Source organism: Dreissena polymorpha, chromosome 4 (assembly GCF_020536995.1).
Source record: "Dreissena polymorpha isolate Duluth1 chromosome 4, UMN_Dpol_1.0, whole genome shotgun sequence".
NCBI classification, from domain to species: Eukaryota; Metazoa; Mollusca; class Bivalvia; order Myida; family Dreissenidae; genus Dreissena; species Dreissena polymorpha.
Genome location: NC_068358.1, coordinates 21875129 through 21891183, shown reverse-complemented (window position 1 = coordinate 21891183; position 16055 = coordinate 21875129). Strand labels below are relative to the sequence as shown.

General features: G+C 34.0%; 1 protein-coding gene across 2 annotated transcripts in view; it reads right to left on the bottom strand.

Annotated features, from left to right (window-relative positions):
• LOC127877871 (uncharacterized) overlaps positions 1-13787 on the bottom strand; it is a 48636-nt gene extending 34849 nt beyond the window's left edge. The window contains exons 1-2 of one of the 2 annotated variants that reach the window (XM_052424172.1): positions 13609-13754; positions 13098-13232 (exon numbers count right to left, since the gene is read on the bottom strand). In XM_052424172.1, coding sequence (XP_052280132.1) covers positions 13098-13129 — 32 coding nt within the window. In that variant the 5' untranslated portion in view covers positions 13130-13232; positions 13609-13754. Of the gene's footprint in view, positions 1-13097; positions 13233-13608; positions 13755-13778 lie in introns of those variants that run through there. The other variant, XM_052424173.1, reaches the window with a different exon arrangement.
• Between the last annotated feature and the right edge of the window lie 2268 nt (positions 13788-16055).

The window sequence follows — 16055 nt, the reverse complement described above, 5'->3', positions numbered from 1 at the left end:
CGTTTAAGGTTGGATCAAAATAAGGTACATGAAAATTACTTTTGCCACAATTATTGGTAATTACTTTTACTATTACACACTACAACTTTATATACATATATCAAATGGTAACATTTACGTTTATAATAAGTTTAATACACATAAAGTATTACATTTGCAAATTAGACAGATAAAACATTATTTCTAGTGAACCCTAAAAAACATCAATTATCACTAATTTTACGAGGAGTATAAGAGGTTAACAAGTTACTGGTTCCCTAACGAACCCCAAAGTTTATTTTGGTATTCCATGTTAAGTTTTCATCATTTTTGCTTATTACACTTAATTAACCAGCTGTATATTTTGCGATCATATTATCTAAATTTAATAATTGTAATTTGCCAACAAGTGACGAAAGAGATTATACAGAGATTTGAAAGTTGAATTCATGTCATTTGTATATTAATAAATAATTCTTATTCAATTGAATAGTAAAAACAAGTTAACGACCTATCTCTCCTACTTTTTGTATATGTAAGTGGAAATTAATAACATTGTTTGGCCTAAATACCCATCAGAATTTCTACGAATTGTCGGAATAGTTCTATAATATAGATGTTTGTTTAATTTTATAAAACTTTTTCTATCATAAAGAGTTGTACACATTAGCGTTTAGCAATTTTATGAACTGAATTCGATAAAACGTATAATCGTACTATTTAATCGCTTAAACGTTTCTCTACGGTTACCTTCCCAAACGTTCGATGGGCGAGTACCCTATTTATAGTATGGGGACCTACGTACGTTCAATCATACTACAATTTTGAAACGGATATTGCAATAGTTTTTAATCACTACACAAGTGCATGTGCATGTATGTATTATACATAGGAAATGCCATAGCGTGTAAAATGAACTGTATTTGTAGACTTATGACTTAGGCACCACGCCTCATGTTCAGTGTTATCGTACTATTTGCCCTTCCTAGCTGTATAATCATCACTATCATTATCACCGTGATTGATATAATCATCATTATTAGTATTATCATTAGCACTATCATAATCCCACCTTTATGTTACTGACCCTATACTGGAGATTTTTCAACAACTCTTTTTCACAATATACGATGATTTATCGTATAGACTACTGTTTGTTTGATATTTGTGACATTCTCTTATAAGTAAGCTCACAAGTTATTACAAATTGTTATTGTTTTGTAAACTGTGAACACTAATAAGATACTGTTCTATCAAGTTATTATTTAATTATCTCATTTTTACATAAAAGTTTACACCAAATGCTTAACGTTTTAAAGTAGATACATGAAGATATTTTTTTACCATTTCGAGTATGCCCTTATTCCATTAGTTACCATGTTTTGCTTGCCGATATACTTTGAAAACTTTGAATTATATTTATTATTCCATATGAGCAACAGGAAAATGCACATTCAAAACATTTGAAATAAATATTAGCAAATACATAATGAGCCCCGCTCTGTGAAAATGAGTTTAAATGCATGTGCGTACAGATTCGTCCCAGATTAGTCTGTGGAGTCCGCACAGTCTAATCAGGGACGACACTTTCCGCTTTTATGACATTTTTCGTTTAACGAAAGTCTCTTCTAAGCAAAAATCGAGTTTATGTGGAAAGTGTCGTCCCTAATTACCGGGGTAGCCTGTGCGGACAGCACAAGCTATTCTAGGACGACACTTTACGCACATGTACATTAAACCCCTTTTCACAGATCGAGTCTCTAGTATTTTATTAACCGGTGTATCATCATTCCAACGTTCTAATATTGTTTCATTAAATAAATATAAATTGACTGTCGTTTTAAACGTGCGGGGTAAGAACTATACTGCTAAAAATGTTATATTATATTATACATATATCTTATAACATAAAGCAAATTATGCTCTAACTGGAATTTAAATTCTCGTAGCTGTTCTGTTGTTTTATAGTCCTAGGTGCTCGGATTCTTACTCCATATTTTTTTTATTAAACAAATAAATCATATTGTACGGTCATTACACACTTCCGAACAGACGGCACTTCTCTTTTTGTGTTAAAATTTTAGTGGCTGTAAATCTAACCAATTATTTTGTTGACAGATAAATGTTATTGTGTGTGTATAAATAATGAGAAGATGTATAAGCAATGTACATCTAACTTATTCCCGTCGGCGAGTAATATACAAAATTAATTTATGTTCTTATTTAAATAATAAATACAATGATTTACAGTTATTTATACATTTAAACTCTGTTCTTAGATACAAATCGAGTTGTTAAATAACGACAGCATTTGTAACACATTCTAGATTATCGTCACATCAAACTGATAATTGTTGCGGAAATTGATGGATATTAATTAGCATGGGGTCTCTTAACTCGAATACTACTACTACTAATTATTATATCTTGAATGTTTGTAGTAGGCCGATTGGCTTATATTTAAGTTAATATAGTTCAACAATATATCGGGAAAAACACTCAATAGCAAAACGTGCTCGGTTCTTAATACCATTTACAATCTCATAACATATTCGTTAATGTATATTTAATAAAACTGGACCGGTGAACTCTTTGTAATGTACACATTCCCGCGACTTTTTTTGTTAAATATTATAGCGCAGTAATTTACGTTGCTTAAACTCGGGTCGCCCTTAATCTCATTTATGTATTTCGAGGTTTCAATTCACAAATAAAATCAAATTTAGTCACATAGGTGTGCGATAACGTTTCTATATTTTATTTTATTTTAAACGGAATCGTATATAGTATACATATGCGAAATTGCAAAGAAAAAATAACGAAAAATTACACCCGTAACATATTACCGACGGACTTCAACCGGTTTTAAATATTTTCTTTTTGATTAAACTATCGGTACTATGGATAATAATGGATAATAATGCTACTATATTTAATAAAATATCACATTTACAAGTGTTGCGCATCTTAGTGACGTGTAAATAATGATTTAAATCCATTTTATTAAAGCCCGTCTGCATTTTCCTTCTTTGTCCATACCGTATGCAATTTCCTTCTTTGTTCATATCGTATGCAGTTTTCAACGTTATCTATATTGTATGCATAATCCGTAAGCGTTTTAGTGACGGCCGCGTTTTATCGAGTTCACCTCGCTCTTCCAACGCCGCGTGAACACTCGCTAGCAGAAAAAACCCGCGGAGGGAGCGCGTTTTTTGGGGAAAACGCGTGGAGTGTACTGTAGTGCTATATTTAGAAGGAAATCTTATGCATGAACTTCCAAAGCTAATGGAGGCAGCCAGTGGTCACAACAAACGCAACACCACCTGACCATCAATCATCCTTATTAAAAATCACATTGGCAATTTTTGTAGTAAATAGTTGGGTAGTATCAATTATATCAACATGATTAAACAAAGATGTTACATACTGTAAAAAGCATAAATAAATTCCTTTTATATCAGTTTAAACAGATGGATTTTTTATTATAGATATGTCAGTCATTGTAAAGAAATATCCATTTGTTTCATTATTTTATTATTTAATGCTAAAGATTAAAGAATTGTTTGGGTCTAGTTCTGCTTCAATGCTTTTAGCTTTTGAGTACTTATGTATAGCTCAAAGTTCTTTCTGATAACACGCTTTTTTCATGTATAACAAGAGATGTGTTTGTCAGAAACACAATGTCCCCTAATGCACCGCTTTTTTGTTGACCTTTGACCTTGAAGGATGACCTTGAACTTTCACCACTCAAAATGTGCAGCTCCGTGAGATACACATGCATGCCAAATATCAAGTTGCTATGTTCAATATTTCAAAAGTTATTGCAAAACTTTACTATATTAAAGTTTTAAATTTTCTACCTTTGACCTTGAAGGATGACCTTGACCTTTCACCACTCAAAATGTGCAGCTCCATGAGATACATATGCATGCCAAATATCAAGTTGCTATGTTCAATATTTCAAAAGTTAATACAAAACTTTACTATATTAAAGTTTTAATTTTTGACCTATGACCTTGAAGGATGACCTTGACTTTTCAACACTCAAAATGTGCAGCTCCATGAGATACACATGCATGCCAAATATCCAGTTGCTATGTTCAATATTTCAAAAGTTATTGCAAAACTTTACTATATTAAAGTTATAAATTTTTGACTTTTGACCTTGAAGGATGACCTTGACCTTTCACCACTCAAAATGTGCAGCTCCATGAGATACACATGCATGCCAAATATCAAGTTGCTATGTTCGATATTTCATAAGTTATTGCAAAACTTTACTATATTAAAATTTTAAATTTTCTACCTTTGACCTTGAAGGATGACCTTGACCTTTCACCACTCAAAATGTGCAGCTCCATGAGATACATATGCATGCCAAATATCAAGTTGCTATGTTCAATATTTCAAAAGTTAATGCAAAACTTTACTATATTAAAGTTTTAATTTTTGACCTTTGACCTTGAAGGATGACCTTGACTTTTCAACACTCAAAATGTGCAGCTCCATGAGATACATATGCATGCCAAATATCAAGTTGCTATGTTAAATATTTCAAAAGTTTTTGCAAAACTTTACTATATTAAAGTTTTGGGACAGAATGACAGACAGACAGGCCAAAAACATTATACCCCTGATCTATCGATCTGGGGGCATAAAAATGATATAATCTAGTTTAAGCATCCTAATACGTCGTAACAAACCACGGCTTTTTTCCTTTTTGAGCAACGATTCCCTAAAGAGAATTTCATTAAAATGATGCCATTGTCCCCAAATGACAAACTTACTTTTGGAAATGGTTTCCCCTTTCTCAGTTTTGTCGAAAAAAAAATCCCCAAAATGGCCAGGCACTTAAATTCCCCATATCAAAAAAAAAGCCATGCAAACACAATACATTTGTACCAACATCAATTTGCCTGTCATTTGTGAAGAAATACTGAAAACAAAACAGTTTCAAATCGAACAAAGTTTTTAATTGACTATTCATTCTATCTTACAGCGGTTCCAGAGTTAATCGTTGTATTACACTTTGTTGATTAGACACACGATCTATCTCGCAGAGTATTCCAGACATAGTTGCTAGTGTATTTTTATATTCTGAATATTTGGCTTTGTGCATTGCAAAAACTTACACATGTTTGTTAACTGTTGACATGTTTGAAACTTTTTATATTATTATGCAAGCACACCGAATCATGTTAGTTGTTTTAATTTGCTCATTATCCCTTATTCTCATAGTATTGGGCGCTTCCACTACATTGTAGCTTTCAAAAGCTAGAAGTCCTGACTTCCAAGCCTTAAATTTTGGACGTCCTTGAAAGTCCCAATTTTATTTCAATGAATTTTTTAGTAAACCCTACTGTATGTGTTGATTGCAGGATACATACATGTTCCAACAATATCCAATACCCTATAATCCAGTATAATTGGGATTTCAATGTTCAAAACCAAAATATAACCAGTATTGACACTAATGTGTTTCAGAATTTTATAAACACAAATGTCCGCCATTTTATGCAAGCGCATATAAAAAGTGAATGTTTGAATGGGATAATTCCCAATGAACATGTGTTAATCAATTGATGCGATGAACGAGCATCTAGCACTGTTCATATTTGGTTATAATGACCATGCAATCAATGAGCGACTTTTATTTAATTTGTTATTCGTAAATTTACGATTTTTTTCTATAGTTTCAATGTGTCAATACTGTGTGCATTAAATACCAATGTACTTTTTCAATTTAAGAACAACATATACCGAGTTGCATGTCTATATTTAGTTATGGCACATGGCCTGTTTTGACACGCATGTGTTCCATGCGTAGAACTTTACTCTGTCAGCAACAATTTCGCACTATTATTTAAACACAGGTTTTACATGGCATTATGTACATTGAATGGAGCAGAAGTGTACAAAGGGACTTAAATAATATTATCACGTGACTGTAGACAATTGTGTAATTCACTTGTATAAATGGAGAGAATATTCTTTTACTGAAATTAAATGGTTACCGCATACAATTTGAAACGGGTATTGTTTTCACAACTTACTCGCCATAAGTAATTAATTGCTCACCATTTGCATTTAACTTCTCATAAGCAACAATTGTTGTTTAAGTAAGAGTTTACGGTAAAAAGGTGTGATGATGATACCCGACACCGTCTTTCATGTACTGTTTAATTACCGTTGGATATAACATAAATTTTAAAACGTGTGATTCCTTGGAAATCAATCTGTGATAAACGCTTACTTTAAGACTGATAAAAAATAATGATCCCGAGTTAACTCTGCCCTTATACGCATTCTTGTTACCATTTGGACGCTGAAAAGCACAGTTTGGCGACTGAAAAGTTACCCTAGAATTTCTCATGGTGCATCTGTGTCAGCATACATGGTTGTGTAATGTGACTTTGTTATTCGATACTCAAATATCTCTTATCAGTGAGTGATCTATTACGCTTTTATTGCTATTAAGCGCGGAGCGCAGTTAACAGAGTGAATGACCAGATAAACTGTTGTGATTTGTACGTCCCATGTATAGAAAACAGTATACATGTGGATTATCGGACGTCCAAGTGACTTCCACCATTTGTTGAACAGACGTACAACTACCTATTTAGGCGTAATTAAGTTTAATTGGCTCTCCTCATAGTATTTTGCCTTAAACCCCCTCAAGAAATGCATGAAAGTTAATGTTTTTTCAATTTTCAGAAGCAGGGCTTTTTTGCCTTCTGTGAAAATGGTCGTTTTTAACAAATTTGGGAAATTCGTGACTCAAATTTTCACAATTTTAAGAAGTTTGCGACTCAAATTTTCACAATTTTAGAAAGTTCACGACTCAAATATTCACAATTTCAGAAATTCGCTACTCATTTTTTCGCAATTTTGAACAGTTAGCGACTCTTTTTTCCACAAAATGGGGGGGCCAAGGGCGCTTCACAAATCATTCTGGTTGAACACATGGACAAAACCAAAAGAATCCGAAATTATTTATTTTGGTTCCCTGTCACTATCCGTGCGTGTAGTAATAGGGGAACATGCAAACTATGAAACAATCGTGGCCATTTTTTTTCACTGATATTTTTCGCTGTAGTAAACTAGCTTTGCCAAACAGTTTCTCATTACTGTAAAAATCATAACAATACCCGAAATTTTTACACATTGTAAGTTTTATGGCCTCCAAGGTACTGAAGATGGGACCAGCTGTGAATCATTTGAGTGTGAATGACCTGTGTCACTATCAATCGAAGATTTCCGTGGTTTATTGCAGTTTGTCATACTAACCACACTAATCGGTTCCTACTGTGTACTCCTCAACAATAAAATCGTGGCAAGTTACTTAAGAGACTGATGATGGCAACAGGGTGTAACCCTCATGGAAATTGTGCTTTGCATGCAAAAAAATATTATCTAAACATGTTTTCATGGTGTAACAAGGGACAAAATTGTCACAAAACCAGGTTTTCATTGTGAACAAAAAATCTGATAAAGGGAGAAAACTCAAACTGAACTTTTGAAATGAATAAACAAAATTAACCCCCTTTGTAAGTTTGTTTTTTAAAAAAATCTATTTTTAGTCGTGGCGACCTTGACATTGGAGATATTGACGTGATTCTTTTGTGCGACACACCGTCCCATGATGGTGAACAAATGTGCCAAATGATTTTAAAATCTCACAATGAATGACATAGTCATGGCCAGGACAAGCTCATTTATGGCCATTTTTTACCTTTGAACTCAAAGTGTGACCTTGACCTTGGAGATATCGACGTAATTATTTCGCGCGACACACCGTCCAATGATGGTGAACAAATGTGCCAAATGATTTTAAAATCTGACAATGAACGACATAGTTATGGCCCAGACAAGCTTGTTCCGCCCGCCCGCCCGCCAGCCAGCCAGCCAGCCAGCCAGCCCGCCCGCATTCGCCAATCTAATAACCAGTTTTTTCCTTCGAAAAACCTGGTTAAAAAAACCTGGTTAAAAACCCAATGATGAAATTAAAATAAAATTAAAATTATATTGCTTTACCCAATTTCCACGTTCTTGAAAATATTATAAGAATATATATAAACTTATAAAGCAATGAGAGATATAGGGTGGTTACACCCTTACGATGTGATTGATTAACAATGACATTAACAAAACAGAAGGTTCCGAGAATTTTGTTTACCCTAATGTCGATGTTAATCAATCCGTCATAATGCATAATAGAAAATAGTATATGTTCAAATCTTAAAATAATTAAGTAAATTATTAACTTAAATAAAACTGGAATGCGTTAAATATTTTGCAATGTGATATAACATATATTGAACAGCAGTCACTTACAACTTCGATCTGAAAAAAACATACAATAAAAATTCAACATTTCATGAATTGACATGACGCCTTATCAGTGATCGCTCCTCCCACTTAATCACGTGGCTCAGCGGGAAGAAAACCTAGACAAGCTAACACCAAAATGGCTTCTTTGCCTATAGACTGCATATAGATTTACGCGATATTCCGGATGATTTTATGGACATGTTTTAACACCATATTACACTTGTTAAGGGGTTGATGACATTTAGTTATTCTGCAAATGCAAAAAATATACGATTAAAGAGAACATCAGCTATTTATAACGGGTGAATCGGTGCATTAAACACGCTCTCAAACGCTTGCGCGCCTACCGAAATCGAACCCGTTATTACGTGTAATGGTGGTATTTGCAATAAATTAACACTTCACCGGTATTTACCTGTGTTATTAACAAAATTATTACCGAAACATTCCCCCCTATCCGTGTATTTGACTCGAAATAGCGCTTTATAACTGGGAATTCGGTGAAGTTTTACGCGCTTTCTAACGCCGGGTGGGTACCTCAATCCCACATGTTATTGCGTATTAAAGTGATATTAATCATATTAAACATTGCTTATGGGACATTTATCAATCACTATAATTTAAAGCGCAAAAACAACACAGTAAGTTTGGACATTGTCTTATATAAAATTAGCGTTGTACGAAATGGAATACAGTCAGGCTATTATAAATTAATAAGGCTACCAATATCAGACGCTCGCGCAGGTACCGACTTCCCCGAAGTTACCGCATTTATTGGTTAACTAATATCAGTAATAAGAACTCTTTTACAATAGCATTTATCGATACGTCTTTATTAAAATGATAACAAAATGGTTTTCACTTGTTTCTGACACACACAGAAACGCGATTTTTAACGGGGATTTCGTAAAGTTACACGAATTGGGCACCAAAATTCTCAATTATTTTACATGCACACGTGACATAATACATACTTAATAAAGCTTAGTTATTGCTTATATGACATTTCAAGTTTGTGAAATAAATTAATGTTCTATAAAGGGGATCTCGGTAATTCTTGAAGCTTCCACTAGCTCTTGTCAAGACGGCATTGCCGCGTTGGAAATGGTATAAATTTAATTCATCTAACTTATCTTTCTGGATACCAAATGTCAGAGTAGCATTAACCCTTTTTACACCGTTTTTGCCATATTTCATTTCCGTTTTTTAATCCGAACAAAATAAACAAAACTCGTTTAAAAAATGAGATCTAGGCATTCGAGCTCCTAGTGTGGATTAAAGGGTTTATTGGTGACACCACATGAGTGCAAATGTGTAGATACCGTTAATAAGATAATATATCACATGTCACCTTCAAATAACATGTATGATGTCAATTAAGTGCATTACTGTCAGAGTAATAAAACACAGCATGAATTAGGCTTCATGCTGGGTTTTATTGCTCTTTAAGTAATGCAGATGAACCTCGCTTCTGACCTAGTAACTGATAAAACTATTTAAAAAAAAGTGAAATATTATGTGATAATCAGATCGATAACATAAACTATTTAAATCTGCTAGTATATCCGATAAAAATATATTATAATTGTCTTTGACAATGTTGACGTTCAGTTGTTCGTGGTGACGACCGCATGTATTTATACATCTCTTACACTTCTCAAGATCTCTTTTCGGCTTTGGAAACCATATAAATTAAATGTCACCAACTAATCTTTCAGGATATCTATTGTCCGAGTTACATAATCCCCATTGACACCGTTTAACCATTTTGAATCGTTTTTTAAAGAGGAAAACAAAAGAAACTCATTGGAATAAAAGTGAACCTAAACATGTAGCTTGTCTAGAAAATGGCGGACAGGTCGTTGCTAACGAGTGCGCCCGATTAATCGATCGCTGATTGGTGGATCAATTCTAGTGGGCAGAGCGATCATAGATAAGGCTTCATGTCAATTGACAAGTGATTTTCGACGAAAATATGATATTAAGAATGTCTTAATTCTTGGACTCCTTGAAATCTGTCCGGACTCCTAAATTTCAAAAGTTAGGAGTCCTTGTATTAGTTAGTGTCAAACACTGCCTTCCTGCGGCGACAGTCGCAGAGGCCCCTGACTTGGTATCCTTCAAGCAGGGGCTTTCCTTAATCACTGTTAGGTGCCCAGCCAGGGCTTAACACTAAGGCATGTCCGAACGGCATTCACTGCCTGTACCTAGGTCCGGCTAGCCAATGTCCCAGGAACATGCCCGACCGGTCGTGTGTATTTTGGGAGGGATTATGTGTTCTATATCAATAAACTGCATTTTAAATAAGCTTTTCAAAGACGCAACAATCTTAATACAGTACGATCAGATGACAATTAAATCCCAGAGTGAAGTCAGAGACAACAAACGGATCGTATCTCAAAATAGATTTGGAACCCCCTGATTGCAATCAAAAAGAGGCCGATAATTCAGAAAATTCCTGGCAGTTTTCCTGGTAAAACACGTCAGTACCTATTTTTAAACGGAATACCGCTAGATACGGTTTTTGATTGGTTTCCTCATAGTGACGTGTTTTCTCGATAAAAAAACGTTATAATTCCAAAAGGGTGGGGATGGGGGTTCCTCAGATAAGAAAAGAAAAGGGAAGGAGGAGAGTAAGAAAAAGTATGAGGGAAAAAAAGGAAATTTCTCCCGAAATGGAGTTAGGATTACAAAAAGATGTCTTAAGTAGATGAATATTGAATTCATTAGCATTAGTAAGGCAAGCTAATAAGAATTATTGAATCATAATTGCGCATCTCTACGCACATGAAAAGACAAGTTGAATGATAACTATAAAGGTTTTGATATACTTGGGTCAGGGCACATGAAAGATTGGTCAGGGCTAGTAGGTTCTGCATTAACAAGCCCGAATGGGCTAGTTGAAAAAAAAGTTAGTGTTAAGCCCTGCCAGCTCCAAGTAACCCCTAGTGATTCCCAATGCTTTGCCGGCCGTGGCTACTGTAACCGGAGAGGTCTGGGTTAAAAAGGTGAAAACGAGGCTGGCTAAACTTTTTACTACCTCTATACTTTGAACTATCAAATCTCTTCTATTTATCCTATAATTTCTAATCTTTCTATTGACCTAGCACCACCCGTCCCTTAATAATAATAATTAATAATCAAGTGTGATTGAGTCGACTTATGATGTACACATGTAGATGTAGAAAACAATGCAGATTGAAATGCAGTTTTCATTATGTCCAAGAATACACATTTGACTTAATAGATGGAGATATAACACATGCATGTTTTTGTATTTGTTCACACCCAAAATTGGTATGTATTCATTAAGATGGCCGATATGAAATTGCCCCAGAGGGGACCTGTAAATTAATGGAAGAAGAAGAAGAAGGATACTATGGATAGACATGCCATCTAGTTTTATCTGATTGTGTTTATAAATAAAAGCAAAAAGTTTATGTTGCTAATACAGAGCTCCAGATAAGGTTTTGTGAAATTCTTAAATTACTACCAGATATCAAAAAGAATTCTTAACTCTGAAATTTTATTCTTAACGTTACTAATAAGTTTTGGAAAATAATTCTTATTTTTTCTAAATGACCTAAAAATAAATAATAATGGTTATTTTCATGCAAAAAAAAATCAAAATAAACATACTAGCAACTTTATTTATACGAGTTCAACAGTGTCTTTTCAGTATTATACAATTTTATTTTTCCAATACCTTCATATGCCCAAATTGTGTTTAGATTGCATGCCTTAGATGAAGTTTTACATATTTCACATTTAAAACGGGTCTCCCCTTCAATCTTTTCAACGATTAGCCACGGGACTTGTCCCTTCCACTCGTTCAATGTTTTTTTTTTGTGTGTTTAAGTTTGGATGTTTATTACTCGTAATTATCGGTGGATTAACAAACTGAGAAAACTCTCCTAATTATTAGACAACATATGGCACGCGCAGATGCACGAGTGTGTTGTTAAAGCAACCAATTTTAAGCGACTGCTTTGTCACGGTCGATTTGCGATTCGCGCGGGGGGTAAATTGTGTAACCGTAAGATAAACAACACACAATAAACTTGCTAATCACCTGCGGGCGGTAGCAAATATAAGGAGGCGGAGTTTAGACTGATCGAGACGTGTGCAAAACACATGTCGGCAGAAAGCAGTGTTGATTGAAGTGTTATTTTAATCGACAGCTTACGTCACGGGTTGCTATTTTCGGCGTATGACCAATTTTAAGGAAGTACAGTGGACGTCACGTTTTTTTTTATCGGCGTATGGAAACAATTATCGGGCGTAATATACGGCCGTACGCCGCTTAGTGCAAGCCCTGTTGGACCCGTCGTGTCGCGTTTTTGTTTAGCTTTTCCGACTGTGTCGGCAACTGAACATACAACATCGTATAAGATCTTTTCTATAATGTCTTTCTAAACATTTAACTTCGGCTTACTTTGTGTACAATATGTTAAAAGCGTGTTTTTGGACGCTTTGCAGTTTTTTTAGGACGCTCTCTGAGCACCGCCATTGTTTTTAGACAGATCGACTGTATACGCCGCTTTTATTGGAAAAAATGCGCTTTGTTAAACAAACCCGATAATCATTCTATATAAGCACCGCAAAGATCTTTAATACGCGAAAAGAACTCAATTAAAATCAAAACGAACCGATGTAAAAATAATATTCGTAATTTGATTTTGTAATTCTTAATGGTACGACAAGATTTTAAAATAAATACGTAACGGACTTGAAAATAATTCGTAATTACGAAAATACGACCCTTATCTGGAGCTCTGTAATATTACCGATTAAAGTACCGCCTGGATTCCGAAAGCATCAATAGAATACCGCGAGAATTGCCGACCCAAGGGAATACCAATTGGCAAGACTAAGAGTAAATATTTTTTAAACATCCGGAAAATACTGCAATCCGGAAAGTATAGTTGTTGAGTGTGACCTAAACTTTAGTGTGTTTACAGCAAGTGCTTCGCGCATGCGCAGACCGTCATTTGTGTAAAAATGTCAACAGACGATGTAACATGGGAAATACTCATAAATAGGGGATTTTGTGTTACTTAGAAACAATATAAGGGTAGAAATAGTGTTTATTTGTGTATAAAAATGCATCGGGTTATGGTTAATTGAATTATTTACCTGTTTTTGACGCATTTTCGATCTGTAAAATGAACGCCGATTCTGTCATACTTTTTACCGGAACGAACTGCAGCGCCTGTGAACGTTCTTTCAAGTGATTTCACGCGATCTCTATAACCACGACACAAAGGGAACCCACGACTCAATGAGAACAAGCCATACCTGATTAAACCAGAACTTTTAACTTTCAAAATGAGTTAAACGTTGTCAATTTGTTAGTTTTTAAAATAATTAAAAAAATTATGTTATCATCTAAGCAACATATTTTTCACAAATACTGTAATCATGGAAATCACAATATTTTATACAAAATTTACAAATGCCAAAATTACAGTTGTTGTTGTTGTTGTATCCAATTTTGGCATCGTTGTCGACTAATTTTGGCGTCGTTGTCGACGGGTATGAATAGATACGCGCATTTAAATGATGCCATTTATTAATTATTTCTTTTTTACAAAATGCATGTTATTCCTGTTTATAAACGGAAGCATTATACAATATGAAGACATGATACCGAAAACGTTAAAATTACCGAAAACCGTGATATTTTCCCCCTTTGCATCGTGATAATGGCGTTAAATCATGATTTTAACGCTACGCAATCTTGTGTATTTGGCAAAATCGCTATGTATGGAGGTGTCGATAATTCGATTGCTGTGCAACAGGTTCTCTCTCTTAACGCCCGAGTATCCTATCAAGTCGTTACACCTCCCAGTTTTTACACCCCTAGTCTTTACACCCTCTAAGCCTGGACTGTACACCTGTGAAGGTGTAATCATTACACCTCCCAAGATATTGATTAGATTAGTAAGGTGTGATCACATTTTCCAATAGATAACTTATGAACCACTGGTTGGATTTGTCATGTCAGATGACACTGATGAGATTAATTGTTGCTCAAATAATTTAATTGAGCAGCCATCATCTAAAAGTGTGCCATTTACATTACAAATGAAATACTCCATTAACAGAGAACTTTAAATGGGCCTTTTCACGTTTTGGTAAAATGACAAAATTACAAAAAAATGTTTCAGATTCGCACATTTTCGTTGTAGTTATTATATTTGTGAGGAAACAGTAAAACTGAACATTTACCATGCTCCAAAAGCAATCCAGATTTATGGTCGAAAGTCAACTATGTTTTTTAAGGTTCGCGCTGTCGGTTTCGACTAATTGCTGCAATTTCTCTTTTCCGGCTTATTGGCAACATTTTCAATTAGTTATTTACTTTATTTAAATTCCAGTAAATTCTATTAAAAATTATTTGGCATATTGCATCATTTTTGGTCTACTGACAATTGACCAAAATAATCCATACATTGTTTGTTAGCGGAACTGTATTATTCATTGAGAACCAACCAAGCTAGATTCAATAACTTGATCAAACGTATAATGTTCTTAAATTAAAAACAAGTAGAAGTCACTGATCATGAAGATAGTTTGGCAATTATAAAGCTTGGCCTTTTGTAAACTTTGATATCACCTTAACAAGATATTTAGAATTAACTAAAACTTGTGTTGCTCATTAATGGTATAGGGTCGTTTCGCCCTAATATCTGTTTTATTACCAAGTTTATAAAAATAATAATATAACTAAGTTTTATAACTGCTTTCAACAGATAGAAATATAACTTAGCATAACATTCGTGATAAATGAATATTGATATATCCATGTTAGGTAACATCACAAAATGTTACCCGCTACATTCAGTTATGTGGTAAATAGTAAAAAATGCACATTAAGCATTTTTAGAGTAAGAAGGAAATAAGACTAAATGTTTCACTTGTTTAGAGCTATGCATCTAAAATGTGATTCCTTCAATACAAAAACAGAGATCAACATGAACTCACTTTTTATTGAAACAATAAAAAACAACAATATTACAACAAATATGTCACTTGAACATAATTAGGGGTATACATTCAAAACGGATCTCTTAACAATTCTCTAAAAGATCAGATAAAACCTTAACAAAATTTGTCCACAAATTTACACATTGGTATTAACACATTGGTATTAACTGTTATCTGGACTTGTTCACAGATTGATAATTTTCCAACTTTTTATATCAAAAATTAAAATTTAAATAAAAAAAATAGGAGCAAAATAATGCATTTTTGACAATGAGTAATCATCTTTAGAAATTGAATAAATTGTGAAGCGTTACCAACGCGTTACCAATGCAAACAATTGAATAATTTGGAGTGTTTCTGTTGTTTTTGTTATATTGTGTGACCATGCACAATTTTGCTTATATTAGTATAGAATGCCTAATGAAATGGAACAGTTAGGGTTGCTGGGTAGATACATTTCTTTAGACAAAAGGTCAGGGGTGTGAGACCAGGTGTGGCAATCTTTAAAAATTCTTTCTTAATTTTGATTCCTGTTTTGTATTGGAGCTCTTAAGATCCTATGTTTACATTCATAAATTTCAAACTAAATTACAAAAAAGCCAACATGTGTGAACAAGTCCCTTTAATATGCATTAAAACCAGTAAGTAATTATTTACCAGACAAAACATGAAAGACAATCTCACTAAAAAATAATATCTCAAAAACAAATGCAAAATCAAATAATATGTACATTAACAGACATATGTGCAAAGAT